Source organism: Mus pahari, chromosome 9, assembly GCF_900095145.1.
Source record: "Mus pahari chromosome 9, PAHARI_EIJ_v1.1, whole genome shotgun sequence".
Taxonomy (NCBI): domain Eukaryota; kingdom Metazoa; phylum Chordata; class Mammalia; order Rodentia; family Muridae; genus Mus; species Mus pahari.
In genome coordinates this window covers 9,108,046-9,128,963 of record NC_034598.1, presented here as the reverse complement: position 1 = coordinate 9,128,963, position 20,918 = coordinate 9,108,046, and the positions used below count along the sequence as shown (strand labels likewise).

The 20,918-nt window shown below is 43.8% G+C and overlaps 1 protein-coding gene across 1 annotated transcript in view; it reads right to left on the bottom strand.

Moving 5' to 3' along the window:
• The window catches only part of Scml4 (Scm polycomb group protein like 4), a 98,403-nt gene that overhangs the window by 43,997 nt on the left and 33,488 nt on the right, over positions 1-20,918 (bottom strand). The window contains 1 exon segment of the mRNA XM_021205714.2: positions 6,227-6,441. Within this exon segment, the coding sequence (XP_021061373.2) occupies positions 6,227-6,441 (215 nt within the window).

Here is a 20,918-nt window from a genome sequence, read left to right as displayed (position 1 = left end):
GTGCTTCCAGGTCTATAACTAGGTCTCTCTCTCTCTCTCTCTCTCTCTCTCTCTCCCTCCCTCCCTCCCTCCCTCCCTCCCCCCTCTCTCTGTATGCTCATATACACATTAGGAATGGAAATCAGAGTACATGCCCACTAGACAAATGTTCTACCACTGAGCTATATCCCCAGACCAAAAGCTCATTTCTTTATGAATTATAAGCAGCTGCCACCTTTTATTACAGCAATCAAAACTAGACTCACATAGGGAGTCTATGCCCTTTTAAATTCAGGATTTTTTTTTTAGGAGAATGAATTATGATCAAAATTTACTTAGTGTCTAGAAATGTAAGTTTCACTGTCTAATATAAAGAACTAAAAATAGCCTGCTGGAGAGAGCTCAGTCAGCAAAGTGCTTGCTTTGCAGGAACGGGGACTGAGTTTAATAGCCAGTCTGCGTGCACATCTAACACTTAAGAGGGAGTCACCATGAGTTTAGAAAAGTCTAGAAACAGCAGGACACAGATATGAGCACCTTGTCCGTGGTCTGACGGATGTGGGCATCCATTCCAACCAACACACGCTCTTCTCTTGCAGGCCGTTTGTTTTCAATACTCTTGATTTGCATTTTTAAAATTAATTTGTTATGTTGGTTGTTTTCATGGACAAAATAAAAAAAAAAGCTCATATGTTGGTTTCTCATGTCATTCTTCAAGAAAAGGATTAGGGACTTCTATCCAAAACGGATGGTCCCAAGACTAAGAGGGGGGAGTACAGAATAAGTTGAAAATATCTCAATATGCCAAGAGATAACAAGAAATTAACAAAAACAACCAGCAATTGGCACATCTTAAGGAGCAAGGTGCTGGCTGAAAGAGTTTCCAGCTCACAGATCTGGACGACTCTGAGCAACAGAGAAGTAGTATAGTGACTTATCATAGCACTAAGTGCGTACATAATAAATGTCCACAAGTTCTTCCGTTATAAGTAAATGTCTGACAGTGTAAATAAGCAAGGGGAACAAATAAATCTTTCATGAACAGAACATCCACATCTTCTCTAGAAGGTGAGCTCAAAGCCCTGGTCTTTAAGGATGTGCATAATGAATTCCTTCTAAATACTGCAGTGTAGAAATGGGGCAGTGCCATTTGCAGTGGGACACTCGACAAAAGCCACCTCAGTCACAGGGTCAAAATCAACAGCAGCAGCGGTACTGGCAGTAGGTGGGTGCTTCTGATGTGGTTCCGTGGGGATGCTGCTTTACCTCTGTGATCCCCTCCCACATCCAGTCTAATATGTGGAGCAAGCACTAGACAGATTACAGCTGTATGACATCCTATGAAACTCCTCAAAACTGTCTATCATTAAAAAAAAACAAAAACAAAAACAAACGGAAAATTAGCCATTTCCCCAGAGAGAAGAGAGTAAGAACTGAAGAGCGTAAGAACTGAAGAGCGTAAGAACTGAAGAGCGTAAGAACTGAAGAGCGTAAGAACTGAAGAGCGTAAGAACTGAAGAGCGTAAGAACTGGCTCCTATTAGTCTGTAGGAAGAGACTATACAGTCTTCAGAAATGCCTGTAAGTTGATGGCTATGGTACAGGCCTAGTCTCTCTCTCTCTCTCTCTCTCTCTCTCTCTCTCTCTCTCTCTCTCTCTCTCTCTCTTGCTCTGCCTGTGGTTCCGGATGTAGAACTCTGAGCTACCTCTGCAGTAACCCATCTGCCTGTATGCCAGCCACCATGATGATAATGGTCTAAACCTTGGAAACTGTAAGCCAGCCCCAGTTAAATGTTTTCCCTCATAAGAGTTGCCTTGGTCATGGGGTCTTGTCATTGCGATGAAAACTAAGACAGAAGTTAACATAGCTGCTGTTCAAAATGCTCATATGTTGGTTTCTCATGTCATTCTTCAAGAATGAATTGCATAGACTTAAAGTTGAATTGAGTATACTTAAAAAGTAGCAAGTCCTTAAAACCCATCACTCAAATGGGTTCACTTTGCCTGCCCCACGTTTGGGTTCACTTGTTGGTGGCTCAGTCAGAGTGGACAGGATGGGGAGAGTGTCACCTGCACCTTTGCAAATGTTACAGGTTCTGACTGGGTTTCTTGTATTGGTTTACAGACCTAAGGACGTGAAGAGAAAAGACTTCAAAATGCTGATTCAACTTCCAAGCATGTCGCAATATGGCCGTTATGTGGTGGATGACACACAAAGAAATATAAAGCTGTTGTTGTTTGTTTTCAAATTGGCTTTTAGCTCATAGTCCTGACAAACAGGATGGTGGTCCCACTACTTGAGGACAGCCAAGCCAGTGCATCTACAGGACAGAGGGCTTGCTTCGTGCAGCCCCTCCTGGGTCCTTACAGAGATCGAGGTGTTTCCTAGTCGTGGAATAGAAGGGACTTTGCCTGCTGCCCTTGCTAGGGTTTCTGAGCTGAGGACCCAACTGAGATGCTAAGAGGTAAATATTCCGTTTGAAACAAAGAATGCTGTCACCATGACAGAGTACGACTCTTTCTAGAAACTATGGGTGCGGAGATTATCTGCCTCCTCTCCCAAGGTGACAGTGGACAGACAGCAAGGCTCAAGGTGAGCAGACCCCAGTAATATGGCAGCAGGCTCTATACCATCAGAGACTCCGCCAGATGGTCCAGGATGGGGCAGGGGCTGTGACCTCCAAGGGACTGACATCTGCCCTCCAGCTCCATCCTTCCTTTTCTACAGGCGACCGTTAGCATCAGTCTCAGAAGCACTCAGACATCCAACTGTCAACTAGGCTCCAGGCCAGAAGCGAGATGCCTGTGAAGTTCTCAGAGAGCTGCTACCTATGCAGGGACAGAGGGGGCCCACAGAGGCACTTGGGGAGATATCAGCTGCCCCAGGCCAGGGCACAGAAGAGACATCCTCAGAATTTCTAAGAAAAAAGCTCAACAAAGACTCAGAATTATACTGTTCACTATCACCAGCTGATCACTGTTACAATGTCATTAGCAATATTGCTATTTTGTAATATTGTTAGCTGTGTTCATTGTGTTAATGTACTATCAGATTGTATCAAGTTATTGCTACCCTTTTAGTGTCTCCCCCTGCAAATCCCTCCCTCTTTGTCTCTAAGGGTAGACACTACAGAGCTGAACTTGCAAAGAGTAGTTACAGTAAAGTAAAGGGCATAGAAGAGCTTCCTTTCTTTGACAAATAATGTTTATTTATTCTTAAGCAATTTCATACATGTCTAATGCATTTGGATCCTGCTTGCCCTAGATCACTTTCTCTTCTCCCCCTCCCCTCCTCACGGAGCCCTTCCCCATTCCAACACACCCACTCCCTACTCCAATTTTATCTGTCTGTCCGTCTATCTATCTATCTATCTATCTATCTATCTATCTATCTATCTATCTATCTATCTATCCAAGACAGGGTCCAACTGTTGATTCCAAACTTATCTCAAACTCTCAGACTCCAGACAGCTAGGAATACAAGCCTGCACCTCTGTATCCAAGGCCAAGAAGCATTTTCTTAGTAATAAAATACCCGATCATTAAGGCCAGACCACGTAAGATCTTACTGTGCTTAGTCAGTTAAAAACAAAGCAAAACCAAACCAACTTCTGCCTCCCCGACTGTGTCCCAGATAGTTAAAATTGCCAAATTAGTGGCCATTTGGTAAATGGAGTGAGACTGTACAATTTACTTGCTGGCATTTCTACAGTTAGAGTCCTGTCATTAATGGTAAAATGGGGTGTCGCCAAAGTAAAACTGAGGGGGTTTCTGTTAGCAACTTTGTTTTGCCAACTGAGAGCTTCAAAATTTTTCTTTCACCAGCATGTATTTTAGAATAAAGGGTAATCATTTTGAGGAAATCATTTTAGCTTTCCAAAAACTTTCACATGGTTCTTATTCTTCCTTTGTCAACATTGATGGGTGACGGGGTCACGCAGACAGGCACCTGATTTGAAACTGTTCTTCTAGGACACAAAGCTCAAGACCTACAGAGTTGTCTGCGGGGGCGTGGTCTGAGATTCGGGGGCGTGGTCTGAGATAATGCCCATACATCTTCCTTGCTATTCAGGACGTAGGCTCAAAACCAGAGGTAGCCTCTTGTTCCCACAAAAGAAATTCACTAGGAGGTGGAAACAGACTTGCTAGGTTTGTGCCGGTCCGTGTGTCAGCCAGCGAACCTAAGCTGTGCTCTGCTCTGAGGTGTCCTGGGTATCAGACACTAAGAGGTGTCCTTTTAGGAGGTAGGAAACTTGCAAAGTAAATCAGGTTTGTTCCCTGTGAGTGAAGTGCCATTTCTCTTAGCCCAAGAAATACTGGGCCAACACTGTGTCTGTTGGTAATTTTCATTCTTGGGTCACAGACCCCAGGGGACCAGGAAGAAGGCCAGAGAAGTTTTACTATGTTTTCTTGGAACTTGAACTTGCTCCTTGGGTCTATGAAACACAAAGTCTGTTCTGCCCCACACCCCACCTCCAAACACAGTCCCCAGACCCCAGTGATGGCACAGCTAGGCACCTGAGCAGGCACAAGTACCCAGGCTAGCTTCAGTCCTGAAGCCATATTGCCGTGAGCTTTCCTGACAGAGGTTTCCCTGTCAGAAAAATGACCCGATAGAAGAGTTGATGAAGAAGAGCTTTAAAACAACAACAACAACAACAACAACAACAAAAACTGTGTGCTAGAGACAGGCTCAGCAGTTTATAGCACATACTGCTTTCCCAAAGGACCCAAATTCTCTTTCCAGCTCTCAGATGAGGTGGCTCACAACCAGCTGTAATTCAAATTCAGGAGACGCCAATGCCTGTGGGCTCTGTGGACATTTGCGCGCGCGCGCGCGCGCACACACACACACACACACACACACACACACACACACACACACACAATTTTTGAAAAATTAAATAAGGGGCTGGAAGATGGTTGTGCCATTAAGAGCCATTAAGAGCACTGGTTGCTTTTGCAGAGGATCCAAGATCAATCCTGGTGGTTCCCAACCATCTGTAACTTCTCTCCTAGGAGATCCCACGCCCTCTTCTGGTCTCTTTAGGCATTACACACATATGCTACACACATTCTAGCAAACATTCATACTATAAAATAAAAATAAATGACGTCTCAAAAAAAAGTTAAGAAAACTAAAGTAAATTTGAATAACCAACAACCTTTCCCCCACGACTGTGTTTTTGCATTTGAAAGGATTGCAGAGAAAGAGAAGGATAAAGGTTGAATTCATTATCGGATCGTCACAAGCTCTTTCTGCTGACCTGAAATAATTTCCATACATTTTCCTAATACTTGAGAGTTAATTGCCAATTAGCATTTTGGTTGCAGAATTCAGGTCTCAAGATGGAGACACCAGTTTCACTTCATGAAAACTATGTGGGAGACAACTACTGATGCTCTTCTTCTAGAGCCCAGAGGCTGGCAGAGAACAAGCTTCTTGCTTTCCCTCACTTAGCCAGCCCTGCGTAATCTGTCCTAGCCGGAGGCTGGCCCCTGGGCTTGGGCAGGGTTGTAGGATTGGAGTTACATCATCAGATCTGTTTTCCGCCCTCAGCGGCTCCCTCCATGTTGCTAGTCCATATGATGCTCTCAGGACTCTGATGGCTATGCATCTGCCTCTTGGCAGCCAAATTGGACATCAGCATCTTTTATAAGCAGAAAACTATAATCCAAACCCCAGGAGTCCTGTGCTAAATCTCTGTCCAGGAAGCTTCATTGCATCTTTTGACCCTGGCCTACTTATGACATTACTTTAAATGTGTCAGGAATATCAACCGTTTCCACAAAACAAAAAATCACCACAGATAAATTCTAGTAGCTTCAAGAGCCACCCTGCTGAGCATAGTCAGGGGACAGCTCAGCCCCGACACTCTCAGTTAGATGCAAGCTTAATAATATGTGTTTAGCAACAGCCCTAAAATCTGCTCAACGTACAGCTTCCCCATCTGCTGTGATTCGCTTTCTCCACTTGTTTACAAAAAAAAAAAAAAAAAAAAAGAAAGAAAAGAAAAGAAAAGAAAAGAAAAAAAAAAAAAAAAAAAGCACACAACAGTGTGCTATGTGTGCCTTGTTGCCTCATTGCCCCTATGAGACCTTGCCATCACATTCTCTATTGAGAGATGTGTTTCTCAGCCTGTGTTTTCCCAGGCCCCTGTCTTCCATGGCATTTTGCAGCAGAGCTGTGCCCGAGCCCTGATGCCCCAGCCCAACACGATGTGGGATAAGGAGATGGTGAGGCATACCTTGTACCTGGGCTTCCGTCCTCTCTTCTTTGGGATTGTCACTGCTGGCACAGAGGCAGGAGGAGCAGAATAGAGGTTATGGACTGCCATCTGCACCCGTGTGGAGTGAAGTGGAGGTCGGCCACGTTTCCTCCCTGGCACCCTCTGTGTCTGCATCTCTGCTGGTGCCAGTCTTACTGAGTGAGGAGGCAAACCACACGCAGGCAAGAGAGGTCCTGGGAATTAGTTCAGATAGAAAGAAAAACAAAATTGGAAATGTCCGCTTGGTTTCAGAGCACATAGATCTGTTAGTGATTTGTGCACACCTACCACTGATAGGAGGAAAACAGGTTCCATGTAAGTGAGCTAGGCACCTCTAGGCTGCTGTCCTGCTAGGTGGAGAAGATAATAGATTCCTGGATCTAGACACATCTGAGATCATCAACAGTGACCGGGTGCTTTCATGTCTCAATTCAATTTTGGACTAATAAAATAGTATCACAATTGAAACTAAATACTATGCATGATTTTCTATATTTATAATGTTTAATGTGAAATAAACTATATTATATTAACAATATGGAAATATAATATTATATTAAACAATATATTATCATATTATATTATGATTAGTATGTAATTATATGATATTTGATAACAATTATAATTATATTACTAAGTACCATTAATATATTAATAATATATTACACACATTCATCCATTCCTCCATATTTACTCTTGTTTCTTTGCCTGAATTACAAACTGTCATCACCCTTTTTAGTAATAAAAGTCAATTTCATTAAAGCCATGACATCCTTCAATCCGAACATGGACAGAAGTTTGCATACAGAAATTGTTCACTTCGCCATTATTTAGAATTTCAGAAATAAAATTGATACAACCCAAATAACAATGCATAAGGAAACAGCTCATACATCGACAAACTAAAACTGGCAAATAAGTTCAAGCCTTTAGCAACACATTTTGCATAACAAGATGCTGGGCAAAATGACACACGCATAAAAATGATCCCAACTATGCAAAATGTTATATGATAAAATAAATGGAAGAAGGCTTGCTAAAAGGTCCCTAAAAATGGCCAGACTGTGGGCAACGTGCACAGCACACAGTCCTTTGTACATAGCCCCCCTGCACTCGACCTTGACCTTAGCATAACTCCGACAATGTTAGTCATAAGCTGCTCGGGTAGAATTCCATAAATCTGGAAGCAAGAGGCCACTAACAAAGCCATGACCCGGAGAACAGGGGAAATGGACGCTCAGAGGTCAGATATCCCGCACGGGCAGGAATGTGTCCAGTGGCGCAGAGCTTTAACTCAGGGACGGTGTTAGGTGATGCAATCCACTTCTGCAGAGTAGAGGAATCCGCCAGAACCTTCCTGTTGAAATGAGAGGCTTCTGAGAAGCCTGCAGCAGGTGTCAGTGTTATTAGGGAAGCTCCCCGTTCCTTGGCCGGAGCCCGGAAGGGGCCGGGAGGGGGCAGCAGCAGGTATTAGAAGGGGGTCTCCCGGTCCCTTGGTAGGGGCAGGGGAGCAGAGACTAGATAGCTTTCCTCAGGGAAGAAAAAGTAAAACACTGGAAGTTCTTTTAAAACACGGTAGGGGAAGATTTATTTTTGGAAACACCATATTTGGTGGATAGGTTGCATTTTTTTTAAAAAAATAATATGGAGGATTGAACCTATGGCCTTGTGTGTGCTAAACAAGCGCTTCACCAGTGAGCCACACTTCCAACTCCATAAATACAATTTTAAAGGAGGAATATTTTTTATTTCACAACTCTATAAGTAGAGCTTTAATTTCAGATAAAGAGAAAAGCTAGGAATAGAGAGTTGGTTCTGTGGTTAAGAGTAGCGGGTGCTCTTCCAGAGGACACAATGCCCACCCCAGGCAGCTCACAAATGTCTGTAACTCCCTAGGCCTCTTCTGGCTTCTGCAGACACTGCACTTACAAACTTAAATCCTCAGACAGGCACATATATGTACACATAGTTACAAATAAAATAAAAATAAGATAATTTACATGAAAAGCAGCTTGCTAAAAATATCAATTTTCTGTTTTTCTATATGTTGAAAACAATCCCATCTCACTGATTCTAAGATACAATTTTTAAAAACATATTAACCTTATTGGAATTCAGATGCCCCTATATCACTTCAAGCAGATGAGACTGTTTAGTAGAGCATAAGATAATGACGCGTTTTGTAATCAAATACGTCTTAGAGTCAATAAATTATGATTACTGTGTAGGAATTCCTAACACAAAAATCTATTTCTGGACCTCAACACCAACAAATACCTCAAACATTGACTAGTGCAAAAGAAGTCAAAAGCGTAAACGGATCAATAAAAGTCAACAAGATCTTGTTGGGTCAGTCTCATTTTGACCTATCATGATCAAATTTCTGCTTCTTTATTATAAGATTTTAGAAACAGAAGTTTTTTATTTATTTCTGCATCTTTCTACTTTGCCTTTATCTTTACATTTTATTTTGCTTTGTTTATTTTTGGTTTCAAGAGACAAGGTCTTGCTTCACAGTCCAAGCTACCCTCCATCTTACGTTCCTTCTACTCCACTCTCCGGAGTGCTGGGAATTCGATGTTTGTACGTGCCTGTCTTACTTTGCCGTTAGTGTGGAGATTAACAATGTATCTAATTGCATCAGCGTCAAAAGGGAAGCAAGAGAAAGCTTAAGGTTAGGGACTGAGCAGAAAGCCAAGCTGATATACCGCTCATCTTGCAAGGTGAGACTCTGGTGCCAAACTCAGCACAATATAAAAAAGGCAGGCATAGTAGCTGTGCTTGTGATCCTAGCCTGGATTGGTTGGTGTATACTGGCCTACCAGCCTAACCTAACTTGTGAGTCCAGGTTGCACTGACAGACCTTGTCTCAAAACTAAGGTGGACAGCATCCAAGAACTAACACGGGAGACAATTACTACCCTTTACACTCACCTATACACATGCAGTCTGTCCCTGTGTGCACACACAGACACACACATGCACACACATAATAAATAAATAAAATTCAATAATTTTTAAGGTAATCAAGTTTAGAACAACATGAGTTAGCAACGAAGTTTCAAATATAAGTAAACCTAAAAAGGTTTACTTTAACATCCAACAAGTAAACTTAACTTTCCTTAAATTGTTCCATATAACAAAGTCCTTTCCTGAAGAAGGAGAAAGAGGAGGAGGAGGAGGAGGAGGAGGAGGAGGAAAAACTATCTGTTTAACTCATTTCCTTTTCCCTGACATTTTACCTCCTTCTTTTTCTCAATGAGGAAATCCCCATTCCTTATGCTGCCTCCTACTTCCTGCCTTCCACAGAAGAACCAGTCTTAGGCAGGGTGAGAGCCTGGCTGGATAACTAGTCTGTTACATAATTTATGCTAATTGACCAGTAAGGGGCCTTTGCCTGTGGAGTAGTAGGAACTACTGGGATGGAGGCAGAGCCAGAGGCAGGAAATACCCAAGCTTTCCCAGCCTACTATGCCCTAGCAATTGCTGATTTTACCTACTAATCAAGAACAGGTTGTAGGCTTACATTTTTCTAAACCAACTTTTAATAAGGATTCCTAAATGCTTTAACCTCCCTTCTAGCCCACCTCCCACCAGAGATAGTGGAAAGGAAAGGTTGATAGAGCAAAGGAGGGTGTGGACCTGTTTAGAAATGGTTCTTTGGAGCGAATCCAATCTGCATTGTCAGGATATCAGCAGCTCAGTTTGCACAAATCAGCAGTGGCAGCCTGATCCACTCACAAAAACCACTCATGAATCAGCAACAGCCGTTCAGTCCAGAAGAAACTGTGAGGCTCTGCCAATCGGCCTGCATCTGAAAAGTGGCAAGAAGCCGCCAGAACACCGTCAGAAGTTCTTTGGTGGCATTTCTCTCTCTGACATCATGACAAATGATGACCAGGAAAGAGTGGCAAGGCGAACCAATACCATACAGCGTCGTTGTCATCATCATTCACTTCTATTGGGTTATATTTATACCTTTCCAAGCACCCACTCTAGCAGAGCATCACATGCCCTTCTCCCAGGCAGCTTCCAGAAAACCACCATGTGTCTGTTCTCAGCAAAACATCCTCCCATGAGACAGTTTCCAGAAAACACATTACATGATACAACTGAGTCTCCAAAGAAACCGGAAATCGTCACTTCAATGGGCAGATTTAATGCTAAGTAACAAGGATACTTAGTTGGATAATAAATGAATTTATCAGAACCATAAGTGATCAGTGATGCTCTAAATGTCTCTGTAGGATAATTTTAGAGTTTGGAGAATCACTAGTAAAGAAATTTACTTTCAATAACGGGTCCAGACACTTTGAAAAGGGGTGGGGGAGAATGTAGGTTTCCAAAATCTTCTTTCCCAAAACTATGGTATGGATAGAAAAGAAAAAAAAGAATTAATAATAGTAATGATGATGATGATGATAAGGAAGTAAGGAAGTGTCTCAGCTTTGGGGAGCACTGAGTGCAAGACACATTGAACTACGCAAGATACCATAAAATTTTACCATGCTTAAATACGGTTCAGTAGTAATAGAAAAGGCAAATATTGAAATATGTAATAAAAGACTGTCCCTCTGTGTGGTAAGAAAAATAAGGATAGCCAGATGTAGTGGTGCATGCCTCTAACCCCAGCATTTTGGAGCACAGGCGGGCAAATCTCTAGACTAACCTGGTCTACATAGTAAATTCCAGTACAGCCAGAGAGCCATAACAAAGCCCTATCTCAAAGAAACAAACCAAAAACATAAAAAAAGAAAGAAAAAGAAAGATAAGAAAAAGTAGAATGAACAAAATCTAATTTTCTTAAAAAATATTAAAGAAAAAAATCTAAAGAAAACCCAAAAATATGGGATCAAGGTCATTCTTTACAAAAATATTAATAATAGTGGACTATTAAACATCCCTCAAAACAGCCTTGATTTATAATAGTATATTATTTCAAACTCGTAAGATGGAATACCTACTGATTTTAAGCATGCATGAGTACGTGCCATTGTATGCACGTGTGTGTGTGTGTGTGTGTGAGTGAGTGTGTGTGTGTGTGTGTGTGTGTGTGTGTGTGTGTGTGTGTGTGTAAGAGGGGATATGTAGGGTACTTCTTACAGTGTTTGAATGGCTTTGTGTAAGAATCTGCAGTGTTTTATAAACTAATGTGGGTCTGGGAAAGGAAAACCTCAAAAGACTGTGGGTGGTCATCCTTGGGCAAAAGAAACTGAAATGTGGTTTTTACTCTGTTTTGTGTGCCATTTTGCATGGTTTGAAATTTTAAATCAGAGACAAATGTACAAAGAGAAAAATAAACGATTTATGAATGAGTCTCATTCTCTGGGAGCTGTTTAGATATCTTTACTCTTTTTAAATAGTCCTCCATTTTCTTTGTTTTCTGATGATATTACAACCTGAGACACGGAACACTGTTTTAATGTTCCAGAAAAAAGCAGTAAGAAGAAGTTGCTTTGAACAAGGCTGAGGTCAGCACTAGTCCATTTGATGTAAACATTACTCAGAAGACAATTTGACGATATATATCCATTTAGCAAACACTAGTAGTGGGTTTCCCAAAAGGGCTTGTGATCCACTAAGCCATCATGGGCTTTCAACCAGTTTTACAGTATCAGACACATAGTCCCCCTGTGGAACAGGCCTCAGAGCCAATCAGAAAATAACTGGTTGCCATTTAACAGTCACACCACTATTGCTTTGGGCATATCTTAACTAGAAAGCTATATTGTGGTAAGCAGGATTCACAGCTGGGACTCGCAAGACTGTTAATGGCTTTTCACCCTTAGCTTTTGGTCAAAGCCTCTTTGTGCAGTGGGTAATGATTAATGCAGCGTCTCGTAACTGGTCAAAGTGCTGAGAATTAGAGACTATTGAGTATTCAGTCCTAAATGAGGTATTTATATCAGCCCCTTCAAGACCTGGGTGAACATTCTAGAAGAGGGGACAGAAAGATTCTATGATAATCACCACTGTGGGGTTGTGGGTGTAGGGGAAGAGGGAGGGAGGGAGAGAGCCTGTGTCCAGCCAGAGTTCCTGTGCTCTGGGCAGGTAGATGCAGGAGGACTGCCGGACACTTTCCACTCCGCCCCAGGGGGCATTCTGGCTGTGTGAAGCCACTGACCCCACACGGCGGGGAGTGGACAAGGGGCAGCCCCTGGTACCAGGTCCTCAGTCTCTGGCATCCCACGCTGGATACAGCAGAGGAGCTGAGAACAGAATAGGGGTCATGCGGATACGGGAAGAGGCCAGAGGGAGAGAGGTTCCCATAAAGGCGAAGGCCTTTAGTCCGGTCCATGGCTGGAGCATAGAATGGCCTTCTGACGGGAGATTAGGCATGGCTAATTAGGAGAAAGCCTATCCCATCGTCCAAACACGGTGGCCTTTCATGATCAGAGACAGTCTATGGTTTTAGAGCTTTATTGTAGAAAGGCAGGGGAAAGAAAAAAGGTACAAAGAGAGAGAGACTGACTATGGCCAAGAGGAGAGAAGGGGGAAAAGGAGAGAAAGAAGAAAGTCTAAAGAGTAAGAAAGCTTAGAGAGAGAGTAAGAGGGAGAGTAAGGAAGTAAAAGCTTAAGAGAGCGAGCAGGGGCCAAGCAGCCCTTCTTACAGTGGGCTGTTATCTCGCTGTTGCTAGGTAACTAGGAGGAGTCTAGCCTGAAGGTCAGAAGCTTGGGACATTGTCTACATGACTGCTAGCCACACGCTTCTCTTGTGAGGGCTGTGGGGGCAGTAACTTCAACAGGAGCCAGGGGTCCAGGAGACATGAGGGAACGCCTTCCATCCCATGTAGGTGGGAATTACCACCCATCGGGGTCTACCAGGGTTCAGACCTCAACTCTACTGGAGACCAGCCTATCTGTGCATTGCCCATTGCCCCACATACCATCTATAGAAAAGCAGACAATAAATACAGTGTAATAATATCAAGACAATATAAGATTATATATATTTATCTGTAAACACATATATACATTATATAACAAAATAATAAAATGAAATGCTAGAGTATCACAGATGGAAGAACTGATTTCTTCCATCTGGGAGAACTGGGAAGGGTAGAAACAGAAGAATCAGAATGTGACATCAGATCTAGGACTTGCCCAGGCAGAAGTATCCAGGCTGGTAGGTTGGGCTGAGATATTAGAGGGTATATGAAGGAAAGGCGGATAAATTAGGCAAGGAGAAATATCCATAGCTTTCTAATGTTTCTCAAAGTACCAAAGGCAGCAGGTACAGGATCTCAAGTCTCTCCTGGACTCTTCTGTTAATACAGGGAATGGGCTCCTGACCCCAGTGTAATGGGCTACAGTAATCCTATTTCATCTTGCTCCGAGGCTCCATGCTGAATTCACTGTGATCCAGCATCTTTTATGTGCAACCTTCAGGCACCTAAGACCCTAATGACTCTCAGGCTTCGGGGCTATACATGAGGTGATTTCTAATAATAAAGGTTCCCTTTGGTACCTGTCTGAATTCAGCCACGCTCAATGATAGTCAAAGAGCTCAAGCTTCAGAGATATTTTCTCCTCTATACTGGTCTCTCAACTACATCCTCCCTCATTGTCTGGCTAGTAATATTCTCAAGTACTGATTAATGATGATTCTCACAGCTCCTTATCGCTTCATGCACATAAGTAAATGATGTACATTCCTGGAGGCCAGAGCCTGTGTTCCACTGTTTACTCTGACCTTCAGCTTCTGGCTCCGTTTTGCACCTGCAGAATGTACCTGACACCTGTGAGATGGCAACATTGTATTTTAGAGTGTGGGCAAAAAGGTATCAATTTGGATAGATATGTGTTCTATGTAAAAGAGCACTTTGAAGATCAACGAAACCTATACACACTGGGATGGAGATGTAGCTCAGTGAAAGAATGCTTGTATAGACTATATAACACCCTGGATTCGATATATTGCAAAAACAAAACTAAATATGACAAGAATGGGCCCAATAAGGACTGGAGAGATAGCTCAGCAGTTCAGAACACATACTCCTTTCATGTGCACACAGTCACATGCATGCACAGAATTAAAAATAGAATAAATGCTTTATTAAAAATAAGGACTAAAGACAATAACAGAATCTGTTAAANTGAGAAAATGAGTTCTTTTTAATACATGTTTTTCCCAGTTCTGACAAAATTTAGCTAACTGAAGCCAAAATCAATACATATATTCATTCCTAGCATTAAAATTTTACTCTGTGATATTGTTCTCCATATTTTATTTATGGGATAAATAAAATAAATAAATATTTATCCCATAAATAAAACCAAGAGTTCTTTGAAACAACTGATTTCATATTTTTCAGGACAAAGAAGGGTGAGGATTAGCTTGACTCTCTGATTAGTGTAGGGCAAGAGTGGAGTTAAGGGTGTGAAGAGGGTTTCTAAAGCGTAAGGAGAATGATGTAATGATGTGTGTCCCACAGTGACAGTAGTAACATAGCAACCAGGATGCGTTATGTGTGCAGCAATACATTCTTTTCAAATCATGGAAGTCTTAGAGAAGTTGAGCCCAGCTATAACTGTAATTATTTTAATATAATTGAAAAGTAAACAGGATAAAATAAAATTTGTTTTAGTTGGCCTCATTAATGAGAGAACTTATTTATAGCTTTTCTTTCCACCAAGTTCTGATATGTCCTTGTCTCTAGAATCTAAATAGAGAAGATCAATGTAATATGTTATGAAGATGCGGACTCATCCTGGTAAAACAGGAATTGAACCCAGAGCAGAAGGAACTGGTCAGCACTGGTCCCCACAACATAACCAAGGAGAAAGGCCTCAACAGTTAAACATGATGCCCCAGCTTTAGAGGAACTGGGGAGTGCAGACTTGTGCTTGAGCCCATAGGACATGAGGTTTCTAGATGACCAGGGACCTTGGTGCCTCCTTGCCCACAGAAATAGCATCCTCACAACGATGTCAGGGAGGCGTGGTGGCAGATCCCCCGGATCCTTCTTCTGAGTCATGTGCTGGGGAGGGAGGAGTGTAGAAGCAAGCAAACTCAGTTACCCTCAACTGTACCTACTCTCCTTCCTGACCAACTCTCCCACCCCAGCAATGAATGGTAGAGCCGCCAGAGGGGGGGGGGGGCAAAGGTCATTTGCAGCAGAGGAAGGAGGGAAGACATCATAACACAAGAAGGGCAAATGTTTGCAGTAGGGTCTTATATCCTGCAGGATTTTGAAACATCAGAGTAGCTGGAAACATGGGAGACAGATTGCCACACAGGCACTAAGAATTTACTGGCTGGGCAGTGCTCACCTGTACCCTAATTCTTCTTCAGTCCCTGTCTTAGTCAGGGTTTCTATTCCTGCACAAACATCATGACCAAGAAGCAGTTGGGGAGGAAAGGGTTTATTCAGCTTACACTTCCATACTGCTGTTCATCACCAAAGGAAGTCAGGATTGGAACTCAAGCAGGTCAGGAAGCAGGAGCTGATGCAGAAGCCATGGAGGGATGTTCTTTACTGACTTGCCTCCACTGGCTTGCTCAGCCTGCTCTCTTACAGAACCCAAGACTACCAGCCCAGAGATGGCACCACACACAAGGGGACCTCTCCCCTTGATCACTAATTGAGAAAATGCCTTACAGCTGGATCTCATGGAGGCATTTCCCCAACTGAAGCTCCTTTCTCTGTGATAACTCCAGCTGTGTCAAGTTGACACAAAACTAGCCAGTACAGACCCCTTGGCCAGCCCAGGACCTTCCTTATAACTAGCTTTGCTCTCAGAGTCCATTGGCCTAGATTTGCTTCTCAGAAGATGAATCTGGGGTAAGAGAAGCTGGGTGTAAGGCCATGAGTGGCTAGTCTTGCCTCCTCCTGGGTGTAAGGCCATGAGTGGCTAGCCTTGTCCCCTCCTGGTACTGGGTGTTCACTTCTTTTAATATCAACACCACAGTGTCTTACACTTCAAGCGACATCCTTACAAAAGAAAACACTGCAGATCTTGCGTACTAGCCTGGACCTGATGCTCTCTACCGCATTCCTTACTGAAGGGAGCTGCCTGCCTAAGCCACACCCCCTGGTTCCTGAGGTGCTGGGATGAGGGTGCTGTCTGGGAGGGGATGGCCTAAGCTTGGAAGGTGGGTGTGGGATGAGGGAGCCAGGAGATGAAACTCCTTCTCTGCTTTGCTAGCTCCATACCTGAAACTTCCTCCTGTCTGGCTTCAGGGTCCTAACTTCCCCTGAGTGACAGATCCTCTCTCTTGCACCAGTAAGTGCTTTCGGCATGGACTGTAGCTCAAGACCCAGCTTCTATATTGACTTTTCCATCACCTGTGACCATACCGCTCCAGTAAATGATCATTGTCTTAAATACAAAAGAGATTTCCCTGAAGGTGTCTGCGGAATGAATGACATCGCGTACCCGCCTTAGGCAGGCCCTTGACAATGAGGGCCAGTGGAACCTGGGAAGAAAGGCTCCCTTGGGATGCTCTTTCAAAGGCTCTGCTGTTTCAAAGGCTTGAGTGTGCCAGTCTCTTGCCACAGCTGGAGATGTGCCCATGAGCAAGCTTATGGGTCTTGATAGGGGACCTGACCGGGAGGGTTATCTGATCTGTGCTCCCCAGACTTGTGGGTAAGAAAGAGGAGGAGTCAATGTTGAAATTTGCATAGTTGCATGGTAGTGTGCTCCCAGACGGCAGGCAGGAAAGGCGTGTGAATAAATGTGCACGCATCCCTGTAGACATACTTCCTGCTTGGCTGTGGTTTTGCTTTGAGGGAAATTAGTTACCCACAGTCTGAAAATATCACTATAAGACAATACTAAGTACTAAGATACTTTGAGAGAAATATCACAGTCACATAACCTTTCTTATAGTATATACTATGTCATGTTTTATTGTTAGTTATTTTTGTGGCTCTCTTACCATGATGAATTTATAAATTCAGCTTTGTCATAGGCATGTGTATAAGAAAGAAAAAAAAAAACATTGTAAAAAGTAGTACCATCTGAAGCTCCAGACATTTTCTGGGGGTCCTGGATGTCCCTTATGGCTGGGGCAAAGGGGAGGGGTTATGTGTAGACTAACAGATGCATAAAGCGTCTCTGGAAGTGCTCTTACAATGGTAGCTACTGTCTCTTGCTGGGATAAGGAGGGTAACTGGGGTCCAAGGGATGGAGAGAGACTTTCCTCTCCTTATTTGGCTCAGAATGATGGAGTTGGTTTATCTGGCAATTCTCAAGATTAATAAAATAAAGGGGCACAATGATACAGCTGAACTACTCTGCAGCCTAAAGCAGGCCGAGGCAGAAGGCCTCTGCATGCAGCAGGTGTCTAGGGACAGTCTCCGGAGGAAACTTAGGGTACTGGAGCAGTTCCTCACAAGCCCGCAGCCTTAAGCTGAGGGGAGGGAGGCTGGGGGAGTGTCAGATTTTCTTACAGTGGGTTAGCCACAGCCAAGCCACATCTATGTGGTCAGGTGGAGACATCCGAGGTCACTGGAGGACCTTGCTGGAGCCTGTGCCCTGGCTTCAGAGGGTGAACACTCAGAAGGGAGAAGATACACTCCTGTATCACATAGCAGAACATCTCTGAGACTACTGGACCTCAAAGATGGGACCGAAGAATCCAGGACAGTCACAGCCTGCAGCACTCCTGGCTCACCCGCCCCTCTCCTCCTTTCCCTTCCTGGATGTCCACAGTTTTGTCTCCTTACACCCCTAAACCTGCAGCATATGGAAGCTGGAAGCCCGAGTCTGCATCCCTGGACTCCCACGCCCCCCCCCCCTTACCTCAATTAGAGGCTTCCATGACCTGCTCACCACTGAACAGAAAAGGCCCAAGGTTGGAACTGAGCCACAGTGGGCCTCGGAGCCTGTCCCTGGGACTCCCCCACAGTTTTGTCAAAGAATATTAATTAACCTTTGCTCAACTTTACACAGATGTCAGTCTCCCACTCTCCAACAGGAATGTGTCTGTTGCCATGTATTGTCTTGCTAAAGACCAACCTCCTGAGATCTGCTTGCCCCCAGGAACAAGGAGATTCTCATGGATGCCAAGTGATGAGATGTAACCTTTCCCTTGCCCCAAGTTACCCTTAATTGGTCAATAAAGATGTCTATAGTCTGTAGGTGGGCAGAAGAGAGGTAGGTGGGGCTTAAGTTCCCCCACTCTCCCTTGTGGTCTGAAGCAGAGGACAGGAGGGGAGAGAGAGGTGGCAGTAAAGAGAGAAGATGCCATGGGGTAAGGGATCTTGAGAACTGGCCAACAGGGCTGGCCAGTTGGAGTAAGAGCAGCCCGGGCAGAACATGGCAAGTCCTATCTCGGAGTTATTGACAGGGAAATGAGCAAAATAGCATAGATGGTTGATATCTGCCTGGTTCTAATGCTACATATAAGTATAAAAGTTGTGTGTCTTTTATCTGGTAGAACTCCTAATTAATTATTACCACAACAGGTGTCCTCCTGACACAAGAGTCTTCATTTTACCCTTGGCTGGATGAAAAGGAGCCACCTCAGGGAGGTGTTTTAGGAGGGTGAGGTGATGGTGGTAGGGGATTTATCTCTTTTCCCACAGCTCTGACTGGAAGTTGCTAGTCCAACAGAAATTTTCTCTTTCCAATTCCTTCTCTATGCTGTAACTAAATTATTTTTCTCATAACACAATGTGCAACCATGTCTATCTCTCTTGATACAGTTGAGGCCTGTGTAGAGACAATCTCCTGTGTGCTGTATGGAAGCATCACCAGTTAATAAAAAGTTGATTGGCCAATGAGTTGAGACAAGAAATAGGGGATGAGAGTTCTGGGAGGGAAAGTGGAATTCTAGGACAGAGTCAGGCACAGGAAAAGATTCACCCTGAACTCTGAGGAGACAGATGCATGAAACTTAGGAGAGTAACTAGCCTTATGACAGACTTAGACTAGATTTAATGTGATAACTGAATTACAAGCTAATGGAAACAAGCCCGAGCTCATGGCCTGGGCTTTTATCCACATAGAATTAAGTTTCAGAGTTATTCTGACAGGAACTGGGGTGCAGGTGGGAAAGCCTGCGGTGGCAGCTCTGCATCTGTGTAATTGACTTGGACGTTTGAGGCAGGGCCTTGCTACGTATCCCTGACTAACTTAGCATTTTCTATCTAGACCAGGCTGGCTTTGAATTTGCTATGATCTTTCTGCCGCTGTCTTTTGGGTGCTGGGATTACAGGTGTGCTCATCTGGCTCCAACTCCAGAGAGTTGAATATCTGTACATCTCAGGGATTTGACAAACGTTCACCAAATGACTGAATGAGTGGTCTGGTTGAGCTGCTCCTCACCCAGGACTCTTCCACCGACCAGCCCTGAGGCAGCTGGCTCCAGACTGGCCATGCGTTTATTAGTGTTAGTAGTGACCCTGTGCTCAGAACTCTACCTGAGGAGTCTTCAATAGCCATGATCTTGGGCCAGCTACGTTTGACTTAATATGTAAAAACACTCACAACACAATCCCGACAGACTGAGTTACCTATACCCCCAGAACCTATACAAAGATGGGAGGAGAGAACCAACTTTACAAAGTTGTTCTCTGACCTCCAAACACATCCTCATTGCATGCACACACACCCATAGCATTCACACATACTCATGTACATACACATTCATGCACAATTTTTTTTAAAAAAAAGCCATTTCTAAATAAGAAAACTACCCCCGAAAGACATGGCACTACATGGCACTACCCCCGAAGTAGGCCTGCTACAGTTCACCTGCTTCATCTCTTAGTTTCTACACAGTTCCGAGATAAGCATCATTGCCCTCGGACTTAGAGGAGAGGCTCTGATACCCAGAGAGATACCATGAGTCCACCGCCATCAGTACTCAGATCTAATCCCAGAGCTTTGTACATACACCCGGTCAGCTCTCCTCTGGGGCAGCCCTGGACGGAACCTGTCAGACTGGCAACATTGCAGATGGGGCACAAGAAGGGATCCTGACCCCTCTGGCCACATTCTTTCATCACCGAAAGCCGAAAGGGTGGGAGAAAAGCCAATGATTCACAGGACGCCCCTGTGACTCAGTGCCTGCGGTAGCTGGAGCTGATGAAGATATTGTGAGCGAATGCTGAAGAGCAGTTGCAGGAAGTGCCAGTAGACGACACTTGTCTGCCAGGAGACCCTTTGCTCGCTGCATCTCTGAACCTGAGTTCTCGTTTTCAGCCAGCCGCCACTTCCTGTTTTGTTCTCTGTTTATACTTTATGTTTAATTTAGAGAAAGTGCTTGTGGTTTGGTTGCTTTGGGTTGTTCCCCGTTCAAGCTCTACAAAGAAAGCTTTCTTTTCAGGGTGCTGGAGAAAGAGAGAGAGGGACAGAGACAGAGACAGAGAGGGACAGAGACTACAGAGCAAGTTTCTTTTCAAATACTTTGCTAGGAAGAATAGTAAAGATTTCCCTGATAAAATGACAAAGTTCAAATAGTACCAGTCATAACTCTCCAAATCTGGGATATATTCCACAGTCTCCAGAGTAAGTGGGTCTCTCAGGGACAGTGATAGCTAACATTGGTTATCAACTTGACACACCCGGGAAAAGGGAACTTCATAACATCATTCATCATGGTGGAATTGCTTGCAACAGATTGGCCTGTGGCCATGTCTCTGGACCATTCTCTTGATTCCTAGTTGAGGAAGGAAGGTCTAGCCCACTGTTGGTGGTGCCATCCCTGGGCAGATAGTCC